Source organism: Helianthus annuus, chromosome 2 (genome assembly GCF_002127325.2).
Source record: "Helianthus annuus cultivar XRQ/B chromosome 2, HanXRQr2.0-SUNRISE, whole genome shotgun sequence".
Lineage (NCBI taxonomy): Eukaryota > Viridiplantae > Streptophyta > Magnoliopsida > Asterales > Asteraceae > Helianthus > Helianthus annuus.
The window spans coordinates 166,347,728-166,363,310 of NC_035434.2; the positions used below are offsets into that span (position 1 = coordinate 166,347,728).

Below are 15,583 nucleotides of genomic sequence, written 5' to 3' on the forward strand. Positions count from 1 at the left end.
TATTAAGTAGGTGTATATATATATTTTATATTTTATACATTTTCACCAAAACACATATAATAATTCTACGTAATTGTATGGTACAATGAACTAGTGCGGGAAAACCCGAATTGTCACATTGCACCTCGCTCAATATGCCAGTTACTACTAAGTTTTCGACCTCCTGACAGGCAGCCAAGCTTCGCTCAGGGGCTAAGCTCCGTTTCTTCTGAGTAACAGGGTTATGTGTACGAGCTATGTTTAATGCATATTCAGCTATGTCTCTTGGTTCCCGTACCATGTCTCCGGAGCACCAAGCAAATACATCTGTGTTTTCTCAGAGGAGCTCTCTTAGCCTGTGCTTGGTTGCTTATGGGAGGTGGTAGTTGATCTTTATCTTTTGTTCTGGGTAGGAGTCATTGATGCTTACTTCTTCTATTGGATTCTCTTTTACATTGCTGCTTTCCCCTTCCTCTATTTCCATAGACGCGACTAAGAGAGCTTCCCGTGTGGGTGTTAGCGAAGCGATTCCCTTGTCCGCTGGAAACATCATTACTCCATGTGCCGGGGATATTACGGCGTCGAATGTCGCAATACCCGACCTACCTATCAACAGGTTGTAATTTGAAGGGGACTTATGACTATGAACGTAAGCTCCTCTGTTCAAGATAGGTCACCATCCCAGAAGCATACGATAAGTGCTAGCTTCCCTAGGGGTTGTACCCTTTCCCAAGTGAAGCTTCGTATGGATGTATCAGTGGCTTGTAGGCAGGTTTTGAGCTCATCCCTGAGTTGATTGAAACATCTTTCATACATGACGTTGGATGCAGCCCCCGGATCCATATACACTCTGTTGGTGGGTAAGCCTTCTAGTTCAGCTTCCACGATGATGGGAAGTTCCAGCTTGTTGTCTGGATCGGTCGGGAGAAAGCAGATAAACTGCTGGTTCCAGGGTGTGGTTTGTCACACCCCAACCGTTTTTTTTTTGGTGGAAAAATTGGAGTGACACAAAAACATGATTGCTCGAGGCATCATAACTTGCTAATTGTGACAATAGTTTAAATAATTCAAATTTGATTCATACTAAAGAGAAAGTACATTGTTTTGGAAATAAAGATACGGCATTTTGCAAATAAGCGTAACAACATGAAACAAAACATAAATAAAAGTTTAGGTGTGTTTCTGGTCCACCCTAAGTATGTTTCTTCAACCGTTATCAACTAGTTTCCTGCAACATGTATTAAAATAAAATTAACAAAAGTTGGCGAGTATACAAGTTTGAATACATAGCATAATTGTGTCTAAAAAGTTGACTCATATCCAACATGGTAAATTGTATACGTTGTTTATTATTATACTACCATTTGGTGTTGGAGATTTGTAAATATCTCTTTTAGTATACATAATAAATATATCTTATTCATTAAATATGCACTCTATGCTTTCCGCAAGGTTTAAATTGAACTTTAAATCCCAAGAGTGTTCATTAGCCATTAAAAGACGGAGTGTGTTTGATAAGAAAAGAACCTTTAAGTACTTCAGTAATAGAGAAAAAACAGTTTAGGGGTTAAACACTCTATTAAAAACCAAAGAGTGGTTTTTTTAAATATAAATTGAAAAACTTAAGAGTAGAAATACTAATTTAATCTAATATTACCAAGCAAAGCCTTTTACACGTGTGGGAATAAGGTTAATGTTTTAGAACATTAACTTACTTGAAAGAATAATGCTTTCTTAAGCTCCTTGACAACAACTTTCATGGTTGGACGTTGGTCTTGAGTTTCCGCCACACATTTATATGCAATTTCAATAAATGTGCGCAAAGAATCCATGTTGGGTCCTCTATCTTGAACAAAATTATTTTCGCCATTTTCTCTTTTCAGTATTGGGTCTATCATCTCTTCTAATGTTCCCGCGCAGAAGCTTCGTCTTGCAGCAACAACCAGCCCTTTGGCACTCCCCGTCTCATAAATTGAGTCATTGGCAACCCTCCCACAAAGAATCTCAAACAGCACTACTCCAAAGCTAAAAACATCTGATTCTCTTTTTAACTTACCAGTCTTGTCATACTCTGGATCTACGTAGTAAACTCTGCCGGCTATTTTATTGAGATAGAGAGCTTCATCTTCTTGATTTGGAGGTAGGTATATGAAGTTATCAAAATTGGAAATCTTTGCCCCCCAATTCTGGTCCAACTCAATGTTAAGGCTACATATATCACGATGTATTATCATCTGAGAGTGAAGATAGTTCAAAGCGTGTGCAATATCAATGCAGATTTTCAAACGTTGTCCCCATGTCAAAACAAACGGCTTCTTGGTGTCTATTAAATGATAATCAAGAAAAAAATTATCAAAATTTTCAAGGACGAGGATCCTCTCAGAAGCATCAATACAAAATCCAAGTAGAGTGACTATGTTGGGATGCTTAACACGGGTAAGAAGTTCAATTTCTTTAACAAAATGTTCTCCATGTTCGAAATCTTGTCCAGAAACGAAGCGCTTTATAACCACAGATGAATGATTTTGGCTCTCAAAGTTCTTGAGTTTTGCTGTGTAACAAGTATAGCAGGGACTACTTGATATTATGTATTTCTTTGAAAAATTATCAGTGGCGAATATAATATCAGTGAGACGAATCTTCAAGTTCTTCAAATATTCCAAATTTATTCCCTGCAAATATGTGACAAAAGGAAGAAAAAAGAGAGAGTTACTGTTTCTGCTTGCTAGAAAAATGAGAACCAAACTGAGAAAAAAAAATGTGTGGTTAATATTTTGTTGGAAAAAATAAAAAAGACATTCCAATCTATCTCTGTTCTATCAGATCAAGTTAATTTCACTACTATTCAATATTTCTAAGACTGTACGTAGTGGGGCAGGACATCACGCCGGAATCTGCCATGGCGCCCCATAGTGCCCGGCCACACCACTACGGCCGGCGCTATGGGTTAAAATTTTTGCCCCCCGCGATCTATATAACGGCGTTACCATTTCTTCCCCACTCACACACATATACATACATACATATATAATCCCACTACACACTCAAGTTATATAAAGCCCCATAAAGCCTCTTTCTTACACGTTTCGCCACTTGTCGCATAACGCCCCACAAAGGGCTTTATGACTACACATGACCTAAAGGTGGAGGGGGCACTCGGTATTGATCTCCTCCATCACTTAAAACCCGTCAATCACAAATTCACCTCATTTCATCTAGTTTGTTGAACCCTAAGACCACGGGGTGTGGTTTGCTTAGTCCTTTTGGAGACTACCCGCCACGTAGGCGCAACCTCACCATGGGTGGAGGATCATCCCCTTGGGGACTACCCAAAGGTGTGGAGGATAGTTCTCCCTCCTTTTTATTATTATTTTGTTCGATTTAATTAAATAATTAATACAAAAAAAAACTCTCTCTATCTCTCTCTATGTGGTGGCCCACCACCAACCATCAGCCAATCAAAAGTCTCATCGCTTCCGTCTTCCTGCCGTTGTTTGTGACGTGACAAGCCCCAAGGGGGCGGTGTACGACGTGGGGGACGAGTCGAGACGGGGAGGGGACGACCCCCACACCCCTTGGTCTAAATCAGAGCAACCCTCATCAGCTGAACCATTTCTAACCGTTGAGTTTTTTAAAATAAATATAGTATAAAATAAAATAAAATAAATTAAAATCAACTATTATTATTACGTAAAATTAAATATAAAAACTAAATAAGAAAAGGAAAGTAAAAAAAAAACTTTAACAAAAAAATGTTATAAACATAGAAATGTTATAATTTTATAAATTAAAAAAAATGTACAAAACGTAAAAAACAAAAACCATGTTATAAACTACATGAGATAATTATGTTAATTTAAAAAGTCAAGGATTCATTATTTACAACATGAGGGGCTAATTATGTAAATATCAAAATTATAATTTTATAAGTGTAGCTACATGGCCGAACCTAACCTTCGGCCACAACAGGTATACAACCAGACATGCACCTACAAACGTCTAAACTCTGAACATCTTCAAGACCTAGAAAATGGTCCGGCCCCCCTCCATTTCCATTTAAGGATGAACATCAAGAGGTGCATCCCGACCAAGTGACGTCATCTATGTAAGCAAGTATGATTTTCTCTGAACTCTCGTCCTTATTAGATTATAAACTTAATTATATGTGTATTATGTATTCTTAGGTTAATTAAACTTATGTTTATGTATATATGTAACAAATAAGAGAAGGGACATATCGGTTGATTGCTATCGTTTCAAACGACAGTTATTCCCGCCAAGAATAACTACCATATCAACCGCCATCTCTTCGGTATATAATGACATTTGCCGGCAACCATTTCCAGCACCAAGATATTTCATAATATCCTATTCAGTTTCGTTTCCATTCTGTCGTGAGTGTGTGTTTGTTATCGTGCACTTGATCAAGGATAATATGGAATCTACTTCCAATCCTTGTAGATTCAATTCTGATGTTAATGATTATCACACAAGTGATAATCCTCCGCTGCCAATAAGTGGTATCAGAGCCACGGTGAAGAGAGACAACGAAATTCAATCAACTTCAACACTGATGCCCTGTGATCATTGTACGAATGAGAAAATAGAAAGACGAAAGAAAGAATCGTTTCATAAGCGATGTTACTACTGCCATGAACCCGGTCATCAAATCATCTCGTGCAAGATGAAGGAAAACGATGAAGCAACCCAGTTAATTCGTCAAGCCATCAACACCGGAATACAGAGACAAGAAGCAGACGATGATTTCAGACATGAATTAATAGTTACCAGAACAGAAGGCGGTTTGTGGTCTGAAATATGGTATATTATTATTAATTTTAAACATCATTATGCGGGAAATCTAGATGTTTTTAAACGAATTAAACATATGTTTGGAGTAGAGACCAAAACCGGTGAAAGCAATTTTTTATTCATAAGAGGTATTGGGGCTATTGATGTTATGTCTGGAAATGATAAATTTCGAATTCAGAGTGTGTTTTACACTCCTGAATTGGATCGAAACGTTCTTAGTATGGACCAACTTGTAATACAAGGGTATACGGTCAAGACAAGTGGAGAAAGATGTAGAATCTTTCCCACGTTCAGTGTCCCCGTTTCAAAAAAAAAAAAGGAATGAGATTTCTGGTTTAGCAAAAGAAGACGAGATTGGGATGAAAGAAAAACAAACTATAATCAATCTCGGTCCAGAACATGATGAATACAAAACAGATTATTTAAACTCCTGTTTTGAAAATCTGAATTTGTCTTCTCAAGAACCGGATTGGAATGCTATGATCTTACAAGCAATGGAATTTCATGAGTTTCAAGATTATAAAGCCTTACTAGACATGTTAAAAGATACTGAATATGTCTGTAAATATAAGTATGATTTGGAGACCAATATGATGAGATGTTAGAGTGGTTTATAAAGACTAAATTAGGAACCTCTACAAGACCGATTCCGGCGTATTCTAGTGATAAAAGGAAGGTAAATCTGCTCGAGTTAGATATGGTGGTGAAACAAGAAGGTGGGCACAAGAATTGTTACCTCAAACAACTTATGGGCAGTAGCGAAAGACATGGGGTACGATTACCATGATGGTGAATTTATGAGAATAATGTACGCTATGTACCTAGATGTTCTCGTGTATTATTACAAATTCAAAACAACACAGCAGCATGTTTGTGAAAGAGAAAAAGTGAAGAGTAATGAATCCATTAGCCGAAGTCGGATTTACTTCGAGAAACGAGATCCAATTGCAGAGCTGAGAGAAAGAGCAATGAGCGATGGCATGAGTGAAGAGTAATGAATCCATTACCATATATCGCCCCACTGGCTGCCCTCTATGCCGATGACAATTATTTCGTCACGGCAAACTGCATCACTCCCTTGCTTCTGAATTCCGGCATTAATCGCTTGATTTATCAGTTGAGTCGCTTCGTCATTTTCTTTTGATTTACACGAGTATATTTGATGTCCGGGCTGGTGGCAATAATAACAAAGTCTCACTCGGTGAACCCTTCTTTCTTTCTCATTCCGTTCGTCAACGCAGTGTTGAGAGGGTAACGTTGTTGACGTGGATCTGATTTCTGGAATTTTTTGCAGAAATGAGTGGTCTACAAAAAAAAAGAGTGTAATTAGGTGAAGTTGAAAAATGTTTTCATATATAGGTTGGTTGTGAAATGAAATAGAGACCTTCAACCAATTTTCTGCAAAAAAACAGAAGTTCTGCCAAAGTTCTGCCAAAAGCTGCATTCATGTACAAGGTCTCAGGTTGAAACAGCGACCTTGTGAAGGTCTCTGTTTGAAGTCACAATCTTCCTAAAGGTCTCTGTTTCATCTCCCAACTTTATTAAAGGTTGCAGATTCATCTCCCAATCTTCCTAAAGGTCGCAGATTCATCTCCCAACCTTGTTAAAGTAAAAATGGTAGTTCTCTTAAAACAAATTTAAATACATTGAAGTGGTGATTTGTTTCAACTAATCAGTTAGTCGGATTTTATTATTCGTTTGAAGTCTTGGTTCTAATTTTTTTTTCAACCATCATTGAAATTAGGGTTACAACAAGGCATGATACAAACCCAAATATAAAAAGGTTTACAACATTACAATAGGATCTATCTAACTCGCAAATTACATAAATGTAGTACTATTTTAATTACATAAAGGCAGAAATACAATGTTCACTGCGTACTATTTTAACAAATCATTTCTAATTGCAAGACTGTTTGCCGGGCTTCCAATTAAAACATAAATACAGTGAATTTAAACCAGTCCCATTTCTTCATATATCGAGCTTCCTGATGCAACTTTTTCTGCGACAGGAAATGAGAGGTCTAAGGTTAAGGATGCTCAAAATTCTGCAACCTCGGTGATGTTCGGCGGACAACATTACAATAGGATTTAAATCTCATACCGAAAATGGGGCTGATGGCCCCACCAGAAGTTGCAGAATAATTTACGGGAGGAGGTGGTAGATGAGAAATGCCTCGGCGTCTGCTAAGTCTTTCATAAGACTCAATAGCGGATGATGATGCATCCACAGCAGCAGATTTTATTATCCTCGTACACGTTACGGGAGGAGATGGTAGATGAGAATAATCTTTCTCCTCCACACAAGATCTTCCCACTTGGTATACGAAAATTAAAACTGAGAAAAACATCATGACGAATGATCTAAGAGAATCATCATACATTGACCAAATTTAAATTTCAAAATTATATTTTTTTAAAAAACACAGTATCTTGTTCACAACACACGAATTTGGTGTGCATCTGTTATGTGTAGTTGGGTTATAAATTTCGATTTTCAGAACACATTTAATATCCTAGTATGAAACAACAACCTTTATTAAGCTTGCCATATGAATCTGCAACCTTTAATAAAGTTGTGGTTCAAAACAGAGACCTTATATAGGCTTGTGAGACAAAACAGCGACCTTTAACAAGGTTGGGAGATGAATCTGCGACCTTTAGGAAGATTGGGAGATGAATCTGCAACCTTTAATAAAGTTGGGAGATGAAACAGAGACCTTTAGGAAGATTGTGACTTCAAACAGAGACCTTCACAAGGTCGCTGTTTCAACCTGAGACCTTGTACATGAATGCAGCTTTTGGCAGAACTTTGGCAGAACTTCTGTTTTTTTGCAGAAAATTGGTTGAAGGTCTCTATTTCATTTCACAACCTACCTATATATGAAAACATTTTTCAACTTCACCTAATTACACTCTTTTTTTTGTAGACCACTCATTTCTGCAAAAAATTCCTGATTTCTGCACTCTTTCCCGATGTGGCTCAGATACCACATTGTTGGTCTTCAACTACACTTGCAGCGGAGTAACATGGCATGGAAGAATCGATAGTCATGATGATCAAGTGAATGAATATACAGAGATAATATTGAATGAGAAAACTGAAATGAAAGGAATGGACAATTCAAATAATGGCAAACTGTCTTGGTGCCGGAATACATCGCCGGACCATACATATATATAGGTGATGATTTTGGCGGTTTGATATTGGCGGGAATAACTGTCTTTGGCAGTTTAAAATACACCCGCTTATCATCATCATCACCATCACTTATCATAACTACAGAGTTCATAAATTATAAGTTAATACATACATAACAAACATAATTAAGTTTAATTATCGGTTCTAATATCTATTTCATATCCTTGTTTTCTAGCGCATAAACCTTTTTATAGTTAGCCAAGTAACCAATAAGGCCTTATATATATATAAGGCCTATATATATATATATATATATATATAAGTTTGATTTTTTTTCTTTAGAACAACCAACAAAAGCCCGATCACCGGGGTAAACCAATGGTAATTGAAAGCCACCCAAGCCCGCAAACGCAGACAGTTGAGCGTCACAATTCCAAAGGAAATCTACTGCAATCCAATGGTAATTGAAAGCCACCCACGCCAACAAACGTAGACGGTGCTGGTGACCGTCACCATTCCAGAGGAAATCCACTGCAATCCACCGCCAGAATGCTCAATGTGGTAAAACCCTAAGCTAAACCCAGAGCAATTTTGCTCCAGACAAGACTCCAACCCATAACCTACACTTTGAAAGGTCATGGGGCTCATAATAAACCTGAAGCTCATTGCCTATAGTATGTTTGAGTTAGTTTAGTAAATTAAAATAAAGTTAAAAGGAGCCTAAATCCTTTGTTTATATACATAAAGTAAAGCAAAAATACCAACAGTTTTGTTCACATAATAAGTTACTAAGGCTATCTCCAACGCATCCTTAACCCTCTTGTTCTTTTAAGCCCTTACAAGACCTTACCATTGGAGCAATGGTGCCTTTTGAGGCCCTTAACAATGATGCCCTTAGTTATGGATGCATGTTGGTCTTGGTTTTGGTGATGAGGTGGGCCCAAACTAAAAAGATAAACTTTTTGTAAATATTATGTGTAGTGGGTAGGTGATGAGGTGTAAATTTAGAAGAGGAAGGATATTTGTAGGGTTGGAGATGAAATGAAGTTTTTAAGGATTCGTAAGGATATGATGTGTCAGATGACATGGTAGCTAACGACCCCCGTAGCATTGGAGATAGATAGAAAGTGTATGACCAGCTTGTGATCCCAACCAATCCATTTCTTTGAGTACTGGTGGCAATAAATCGGGTTTTCATGATCTTAGTTCCATATACAATTATAAAACCAGAAGAGAACTTTAACAAACAAAGACAAAACAAGTATGGAAAACTATCTCTAAAAGAATTTGTCTTAAAAACTACACAAACCCACTACCTTAGTTACCCAAGGCCAAAAAACCACTTTTAAAAAAACAAATGCAATGGGAAATAAACAACAATAAATATAAAAAAGGATCTTACCATATTTTCATTTGGCAGATGAAGCTCCAGCGCTTTCTCAAGTTCACCGACAATATGGTTCATACCTGGGCGGCATGCTCGATCTTCATTTAAGCAAGAATATGCTACAGCTGAGTATTTGATGAGTGATTGTGGGTCAATAACTAGATCAGGTTGGATTATATCATGCATTGTTTTGTTTTCATAATGATATTTGGCCAACGGAGTTAGAAACCTATCAGCCTCGCTTTCAACATAAGCTTTTCTCCCGCATAATGTTTCGAATAAGACGACGCCAAATGAGTAGACGTCTGACTCGTGGGTCACACCTCCTGTCTTTTCAATTGCTGGGTCCATGTACCCCATTGTGCTAGTATGTTCACAAAGCCAGACATGGTCCTTATAGCATACTAGATGTTTGATGGAAAATTCAAAACTAGATAACTTGGCTTCCCAGTTCTCGTCCAATAAAATTGCATCGCTATTGACGTTACCATGTATAATAGTATAATCGCGTACCTCATCATAATGGAGGTAACTCAAAGCACGAGCCACACCTAGACATATCCTCAATCTTTGCGTCCATGTGAGGTTCGAGATGTTTAAATACTGCCCAAGACTTCCATTGCCTTCATACTTGGTTATGATGACTATCAGAAAATCCAATAACAGAGACTAGATTTGTATGCTTGAGATCAGAAAGCATAGAAACTTCCTTCAAGAATTTGAGGTCTCCTTCCCCATGTTTATAATCAAACCTCCGTGCAGCAATCTTCAACAACGTTCCAGATCGTGAGAGTTGTCCTGTATATGTTGTACCAAATCCATGATGTCCGATAATGTTATCATTATGAAAGCTGTTGGTGGCAGTTATGATGTCTTCCAATGTGATATGTAAGTGATTTAACTTGGTCATTGTTGATGCCATGTTCTGTTAGTGAGTGCAAGTAAATGGGTTAGTTATTCATTATTTAAGAACATTCAAACAAGACATAAAATTGAATCATTTTACAAAAGAACATATAAAAAATAAAAAGATAAAGTGTAGAACAATACTTGAAATATAAAGTACATCAATATATATACACACACTTATAGGAGTGTGTTCTTTTAAGAATAATAATTCTGTTGAGAAATATGAGAAACCGTTTTAACTATTCCACGGTATATATATATTTTTTTAATTGACCAACTGTTAAAAAAAGATAAATTAACCAAATGCATTTTATTTTAGTATCTTTGAGATATTTTGTAAACTTTAAATATTCTTTTGTCTAAAGGAGTATGCATCCACATTTATGTGCATAGATAGGGTTATGTTATTGTACAAATGAGTTTTAACATACAAAACACCCTTAACGTGAGAAGAGATGTGAAGAAGGGAAAAAAAATTTCCAATACCCAGCAGCATTGATACCGGCTCGTCGAACCATAACCAGAAACTCTAAACCTTAAACCCTAAGTGGTGTAAACTTTCTGTTTTGATTTACTTTTCATTACATGTTCATGTTCATCTTGTTCTTGTGGAGAACTTGTACCTATCTTGTCCCCAATCAATCAAACTCATGATTGTGGGGTTTGAGTATGGTTGATTTCCATAGAATTAGAGGTCTAAAAACCTCCAAAAGTTTTTGTTTTAAAAAGGTTCCAAGCAACCTCTCAAGATGAGAGAAAGCGGACATAGTTTTCAATCTCCAAGGTTGCAAGACTAGAGTTATGGTAAAGGTGTGAGTGTTGGAATCTTGTTCCACTACATGGACCCACATAACTCATGAGAAATTAGTTTATTTTTCATACAACTAAATCTCAAAACAACTTTCAAACAAAGGGACAAAACTACATTACGTCCCCAAACACTCTTCATGTTGTTTGGGATGCACGCATCTAGCTCGCTCATTTGGTTGTTTTTAGATTTAGAGGACTAAGTAATTTCCAAGAATCAAAATGAACCAACCCCTTCCCCGTCTCCAACATTTGCCATGTTAGGTATGTACTCGTCGGTTTGTCCTTATTTGGTTCCTTAGTAAGTTATGCACTTTCATACTAGTTTAAATTCATGACTAACCGAAATCATCAACTAAGTTGATGATTTTGTGCTTTGATGAATCATACAATGAGGTTTAATGGATGTCGATCATCCTACCTCCTTACAAGACCATTCCATGGTTCCTTAATACATAAAACACTAATATAAAATTCCTATCATCCAATTCCGTTAATCAAACCCATAAGACACATACACCTTTGTTTCCCATCGTAGGGTAACCTTGGTGTTTCCAAATCCAAGACTCGTCAAACTCATTTTCGTGGAATTCTACGTAAAACCATGAATATACATGACTCCCTTTTAATTTTAAACACACTTTAGGTGCAATATATATAACTTATCAAAAATCACACTAACACAAAAATTCACATGATTCAATCAATCAATCCTTGTATACATGCTAAATATATTATGCTTAGGATACATGCATGTTAGAAGCCATTCTTGCACGACACTTGTCATTAACTTTGCGAGCCTAGCTTAACATGTATAGTGCTATAGGAGTAGCACACTGCCCGCTTTCAAGTCATTGTTAAGTATTCAGACGGTCTTATCGTTGTGACGATAAGATTACGCTAGTATTCATTTTTATGCCATGTTAGGATTGAAATACTTTCATACGTATGTTAGTAATCAAACTTGTTTGCTCGGTAATACTTTGTATGTCGGCCGTTACTTTCATATATATTGCAAGATATGTATGCAGTATGATGAAGCTCAAGAAAACAACTTAGGGGGACCTTAGAAACACACTTTAATATATGTATTTCTTTATGTTGTTACTTGCAAGATGTATTTCTCCGTTTTAAGACAATGCAATCTTGTTTAGAATGAATGAAATTCTATTATTCAAATTATTATCACATTTAGTCAAGTTATGAAGTCTCGAGCAATCTATTTTGTCTCACCCCGATATTTCCGCCATCTGTTGGGGTGTGACAGATTGGTATAAGAGCCATAACTAAAGAAATTAGGAAAATTGTCATGCTGTTTACCTAGTCTATAGCTAAGAACCCATACTTGACCATTCCCGATTATCATGCTTAAAATACTTAAAATTCTTCCTATTTTGCTTCTCATCTTATCATTTAATCACAAAATACACTTGTCTTTCCTAATACAAATCATGCCACAAATACGAGGATTCGAATACACTCATATCCCACAAACGAGACGATCCCACCAAAACAGGCGTGAAAACCTTCACTTTGGTGCGATCTCTCAGTCTGCGTTATTCGATTTTATGAAATTATGCCATCAAGATAGGAGTGATATCCTCACCTTGATGGAAAATTTCACCATTCTCAATCTAGTGGACCCTTACCGACGAGTAGCATTAACTTCCTTATCTCGATATGTAAGTACTAACCATGCTTTAGGAACGAAATTATCAAGTTAGGAGTGATATCCATATCTTGATGACTAGTCTCATTCCTCGATTGTCAATCTCGCCATAGTCTTGAATTTTCGATTGACTCGGGACATGTAGTAACCGGAAGGGTGAATGCCGTTAACCAAAATTTCGGTGAGAGTATTCTACCTATTAGGCCAAAGAATGCTTCCCGAACTCAAAAGATCTTTCGATCACTTTCAGATAGTTTTAGTTTTGTTCCGAGACACTCCAAGATTTTCATTGGATTTCTTTTAAGTTAATATCAATTTCTATGTGTTTTAAACTTTGAACAACTCTCATTACCACATAAATCTAGAATACAAGAAGACTTCTAAGTAAAACACAATTCACAATGGTAAAACCCAGTTCATAAAACACAATTCGAAAACCCTGGTCGAAAAACGCAATTCAAAAACCCAGGTCATAAAACGCAATTCAATAACCCAGATCTTACAATGCAGTGATTTACGAAATTCTTCATATTTCTTACACAGATTGAAGCCGATTTCTTAGGTTTTTCTTCAATGATTGACGAAAATTGCATGCTAGAAACATAAATAAACGAATCGATTGATTCGCTTAAAAAATGAGAAAATTGTGTAAAATTGAGTTGTGTTTCTTCAAAAAGTTGAAGAACACGTTGATTAAGTGTTTTAGTAATCACAGATTGATGAAGAAAACCGAAATATAATGTAGTGATTATAGAGAGAGAGAAAATGAAAAAGTGTTGAAGTTAATGGGTTTTAAAAATTGTGTGTTTTGAAGATACATGGAAAGAGAAAGGCAGAAGATGAGATGAGATTGATTAACCCTTCCTTTTTTTTTCAATTTTACCACATGTCACAACCTCATTTAGAGGCTATCCTTCTTACCTATATTTCCTATTTGATCATCTCCAATAAAAGGTTATCATATTTCTTTTTGCGTTAATCAGTGCATTTAAAGGAAGACTATATTGTAAAGATATTATAATTACTTACTTGAAATTCCAATGCCTTCTTAAGTTCTACTAGAACTTTTTTTGTTGTCGGACGTTTTTCTCTTTCATGATGTAAGCATTGATAGGCAATTCTTTGAAATATTGTCAATGATTTTGGGTCGATCTGCTCTCTTATTTGCTCGAATACCAGCTCATCTTGCTTTCCTTCTTTAAATTTGCTTTTAATGAAACCTGATAGAAACTTACCCTGATGTTTATGGGTAGAATACGTTGATCTCCCACACAAAATCTCAAATAAAACCACACCAAAAGAATAAATATCAGATTCTATTGTTAGGAATCTCGTTGTTTTATAATGTGGGTCCAAGTATCCCAATGTGCCACACACGTTATCGAGGACATAATATGTTTTCTGAGTTATTGGGCTTATTAAAGAAAGCCCAAAATCAGCAAGTTTTGCTTTTCCGTCATTGTTTAGCAAAATGTTTGCAGTTTTGATGTCTCTATGTATCACCTTTGCTTGTTTTCCAACTCCTCCATGAAGGAAATCCAATGCACTTGCAACATCAATGCATATATTAAGTCGTTCCACCCATGTAAGAGAAGCATTGTTCAAATACATATCAAGACTTCCTCTAGGTGCATATTGATAAACAATGATCTTTTCCTCGTCTTCATCACAATAGCCTACAAGACCAATGATATTTTCATGCTTATACTCCAAAAGAATTTGGAGCTCGTTCCAGAATTGTTGTTCCCCTTGACCAAGCCTCGTATCCAATCGCTTCGCAACAATTGTATTTTCTCTGTCACTATCTTGAAGGTTTCCTTTATATACTTTCCCAAATCCTCCTCCGCCAACGAAATTGTCATCATGGAAGTTTTGTGTGGCACGTTTTATGTCTATAAGTGAAAATTTGCGGTTGTCCTTGTATTTCTGTCAACAATGATACATATAAAAAATGTTAAAATACAAACTAATGGCTAAAATGGTGTTGAAAAGATGTATAAATTGGTGAGTGCTAGTAGAAAACAATATCTTGTTAAGATGGCATGGTTGGTGTTAGAAAACGGTCATGGTGGCATACACAAATTCTATAAAGTAGAGATAGAAAGCTTAACATTTTATTATAAACTACAAATTAGAAAATGAAGAGCATAGAGTAAGATAAACCTTAATGGTTTAAGTAACAAAATTATGCATATATCTTTTATAAAATAAGGGTTTAACTAGCAAAATTATGCATATCCTTTATAAAATACTATGGTAATATGGGACTCAGTTTGTGCTTTACTATGTTAATCTAACATCATCAAAAAATTTACACAGTTCTAAAATAATGTTTTTAAAACACTGACTTACTTGAAAAAATAATGCTTTCTTAAGTTGCTCGATGACAACATTCATTGTTGGACGCTGGATTTGAGTTTTTGCCAGACAATGATTTGCAATGTTAATAAATATGTGCAAAGAATCCTTGTTCGGTCCTTTCTTTAGAATAACATTATTTTCACTGGTTTCTGTATATAGTGTAGGATCTATCATGTCTTGTAGTGTTCCCGTGCTCAACCTCCGTCTTGCTATAGATGCCAACCCGTCGTCGTCCCCCCTTCTGTAAACCGGGTGACAGGCTAAATTCCCACATAGAATTTCGAACAAAACTACTCCAAAACTATAAACATCTGATTCTCTTTGTAACTTAGAAGTCTTCTTGTATTCTGGATCTATGTAATAAGGCCTACCTCTCACTTCGGAACAGGGATCTAGGCCTACTTGATTTGGATGCAGGAACACAGAGACATAAAAATTGACAATCTTTGCGGTCCAGTTCTCGTCCAACCCAATGTTGCGACAACATATATCACGGTTAATTATCATCTTTTGGTCT

At 36.3% G+C, this 15,583-nt stretch overlaps 2 protein-coding genes across 2 annotated transcripts in view; one reads left to right on the top strand and one right to left on the bottom strand.

Moving 5' to 3' along the window:
* The window catches only part of LOC110899912 (UDP-sugar pyrophosphorylase-like), a 36,192-nt gene that overhangs the window by 8,018 nt on the left and 12,591 nt on the right, over nt 1–15,583 (top strand). The window lies entirely within an intron of this gene.
* Nucleotides 1,037–13,865, bottom strand: LOC110927037 (receptor-like protein kinase ANXUR2). Its single transcript, XM_022170632.2, has 4 exons — nt 13,735–13,865; nt 9,336–10,245; nt 1,695–2,651; nt 1,037–1,207 (listed from the first exon to the last, which is right to left on the bottom strand). The coding sequence occupies exons 2-4, from the start codon at nt 9,678–9,680 to the stop codon at nt 1,196–1,198; spliced, it is 1,314 nt and encodes a 437-aa protein (XP_022026324.1). The 5' UTR covers nt 9,681–10,245; nt 13,735–13,865; the 3' UTR covers nt 1,037–1,195.

Excerpts from the sequence above, each read along its gene's own strand:
- LOC110927037 (XM_022170632.2), bottom strand. The coding sequence starts at position 9,680 with ATGGGGTACATGGACCCAGCAATTGAAAAGACAGGAGGTGTGACCCAC. Across the intron at positions 2,652-9,335 it reads ATCTGCCAAATGAAAATATG|GGAATAAATTTGGAATATTT; the intron begins GTAAGATCCTTT and ends ACATATTTGCAG.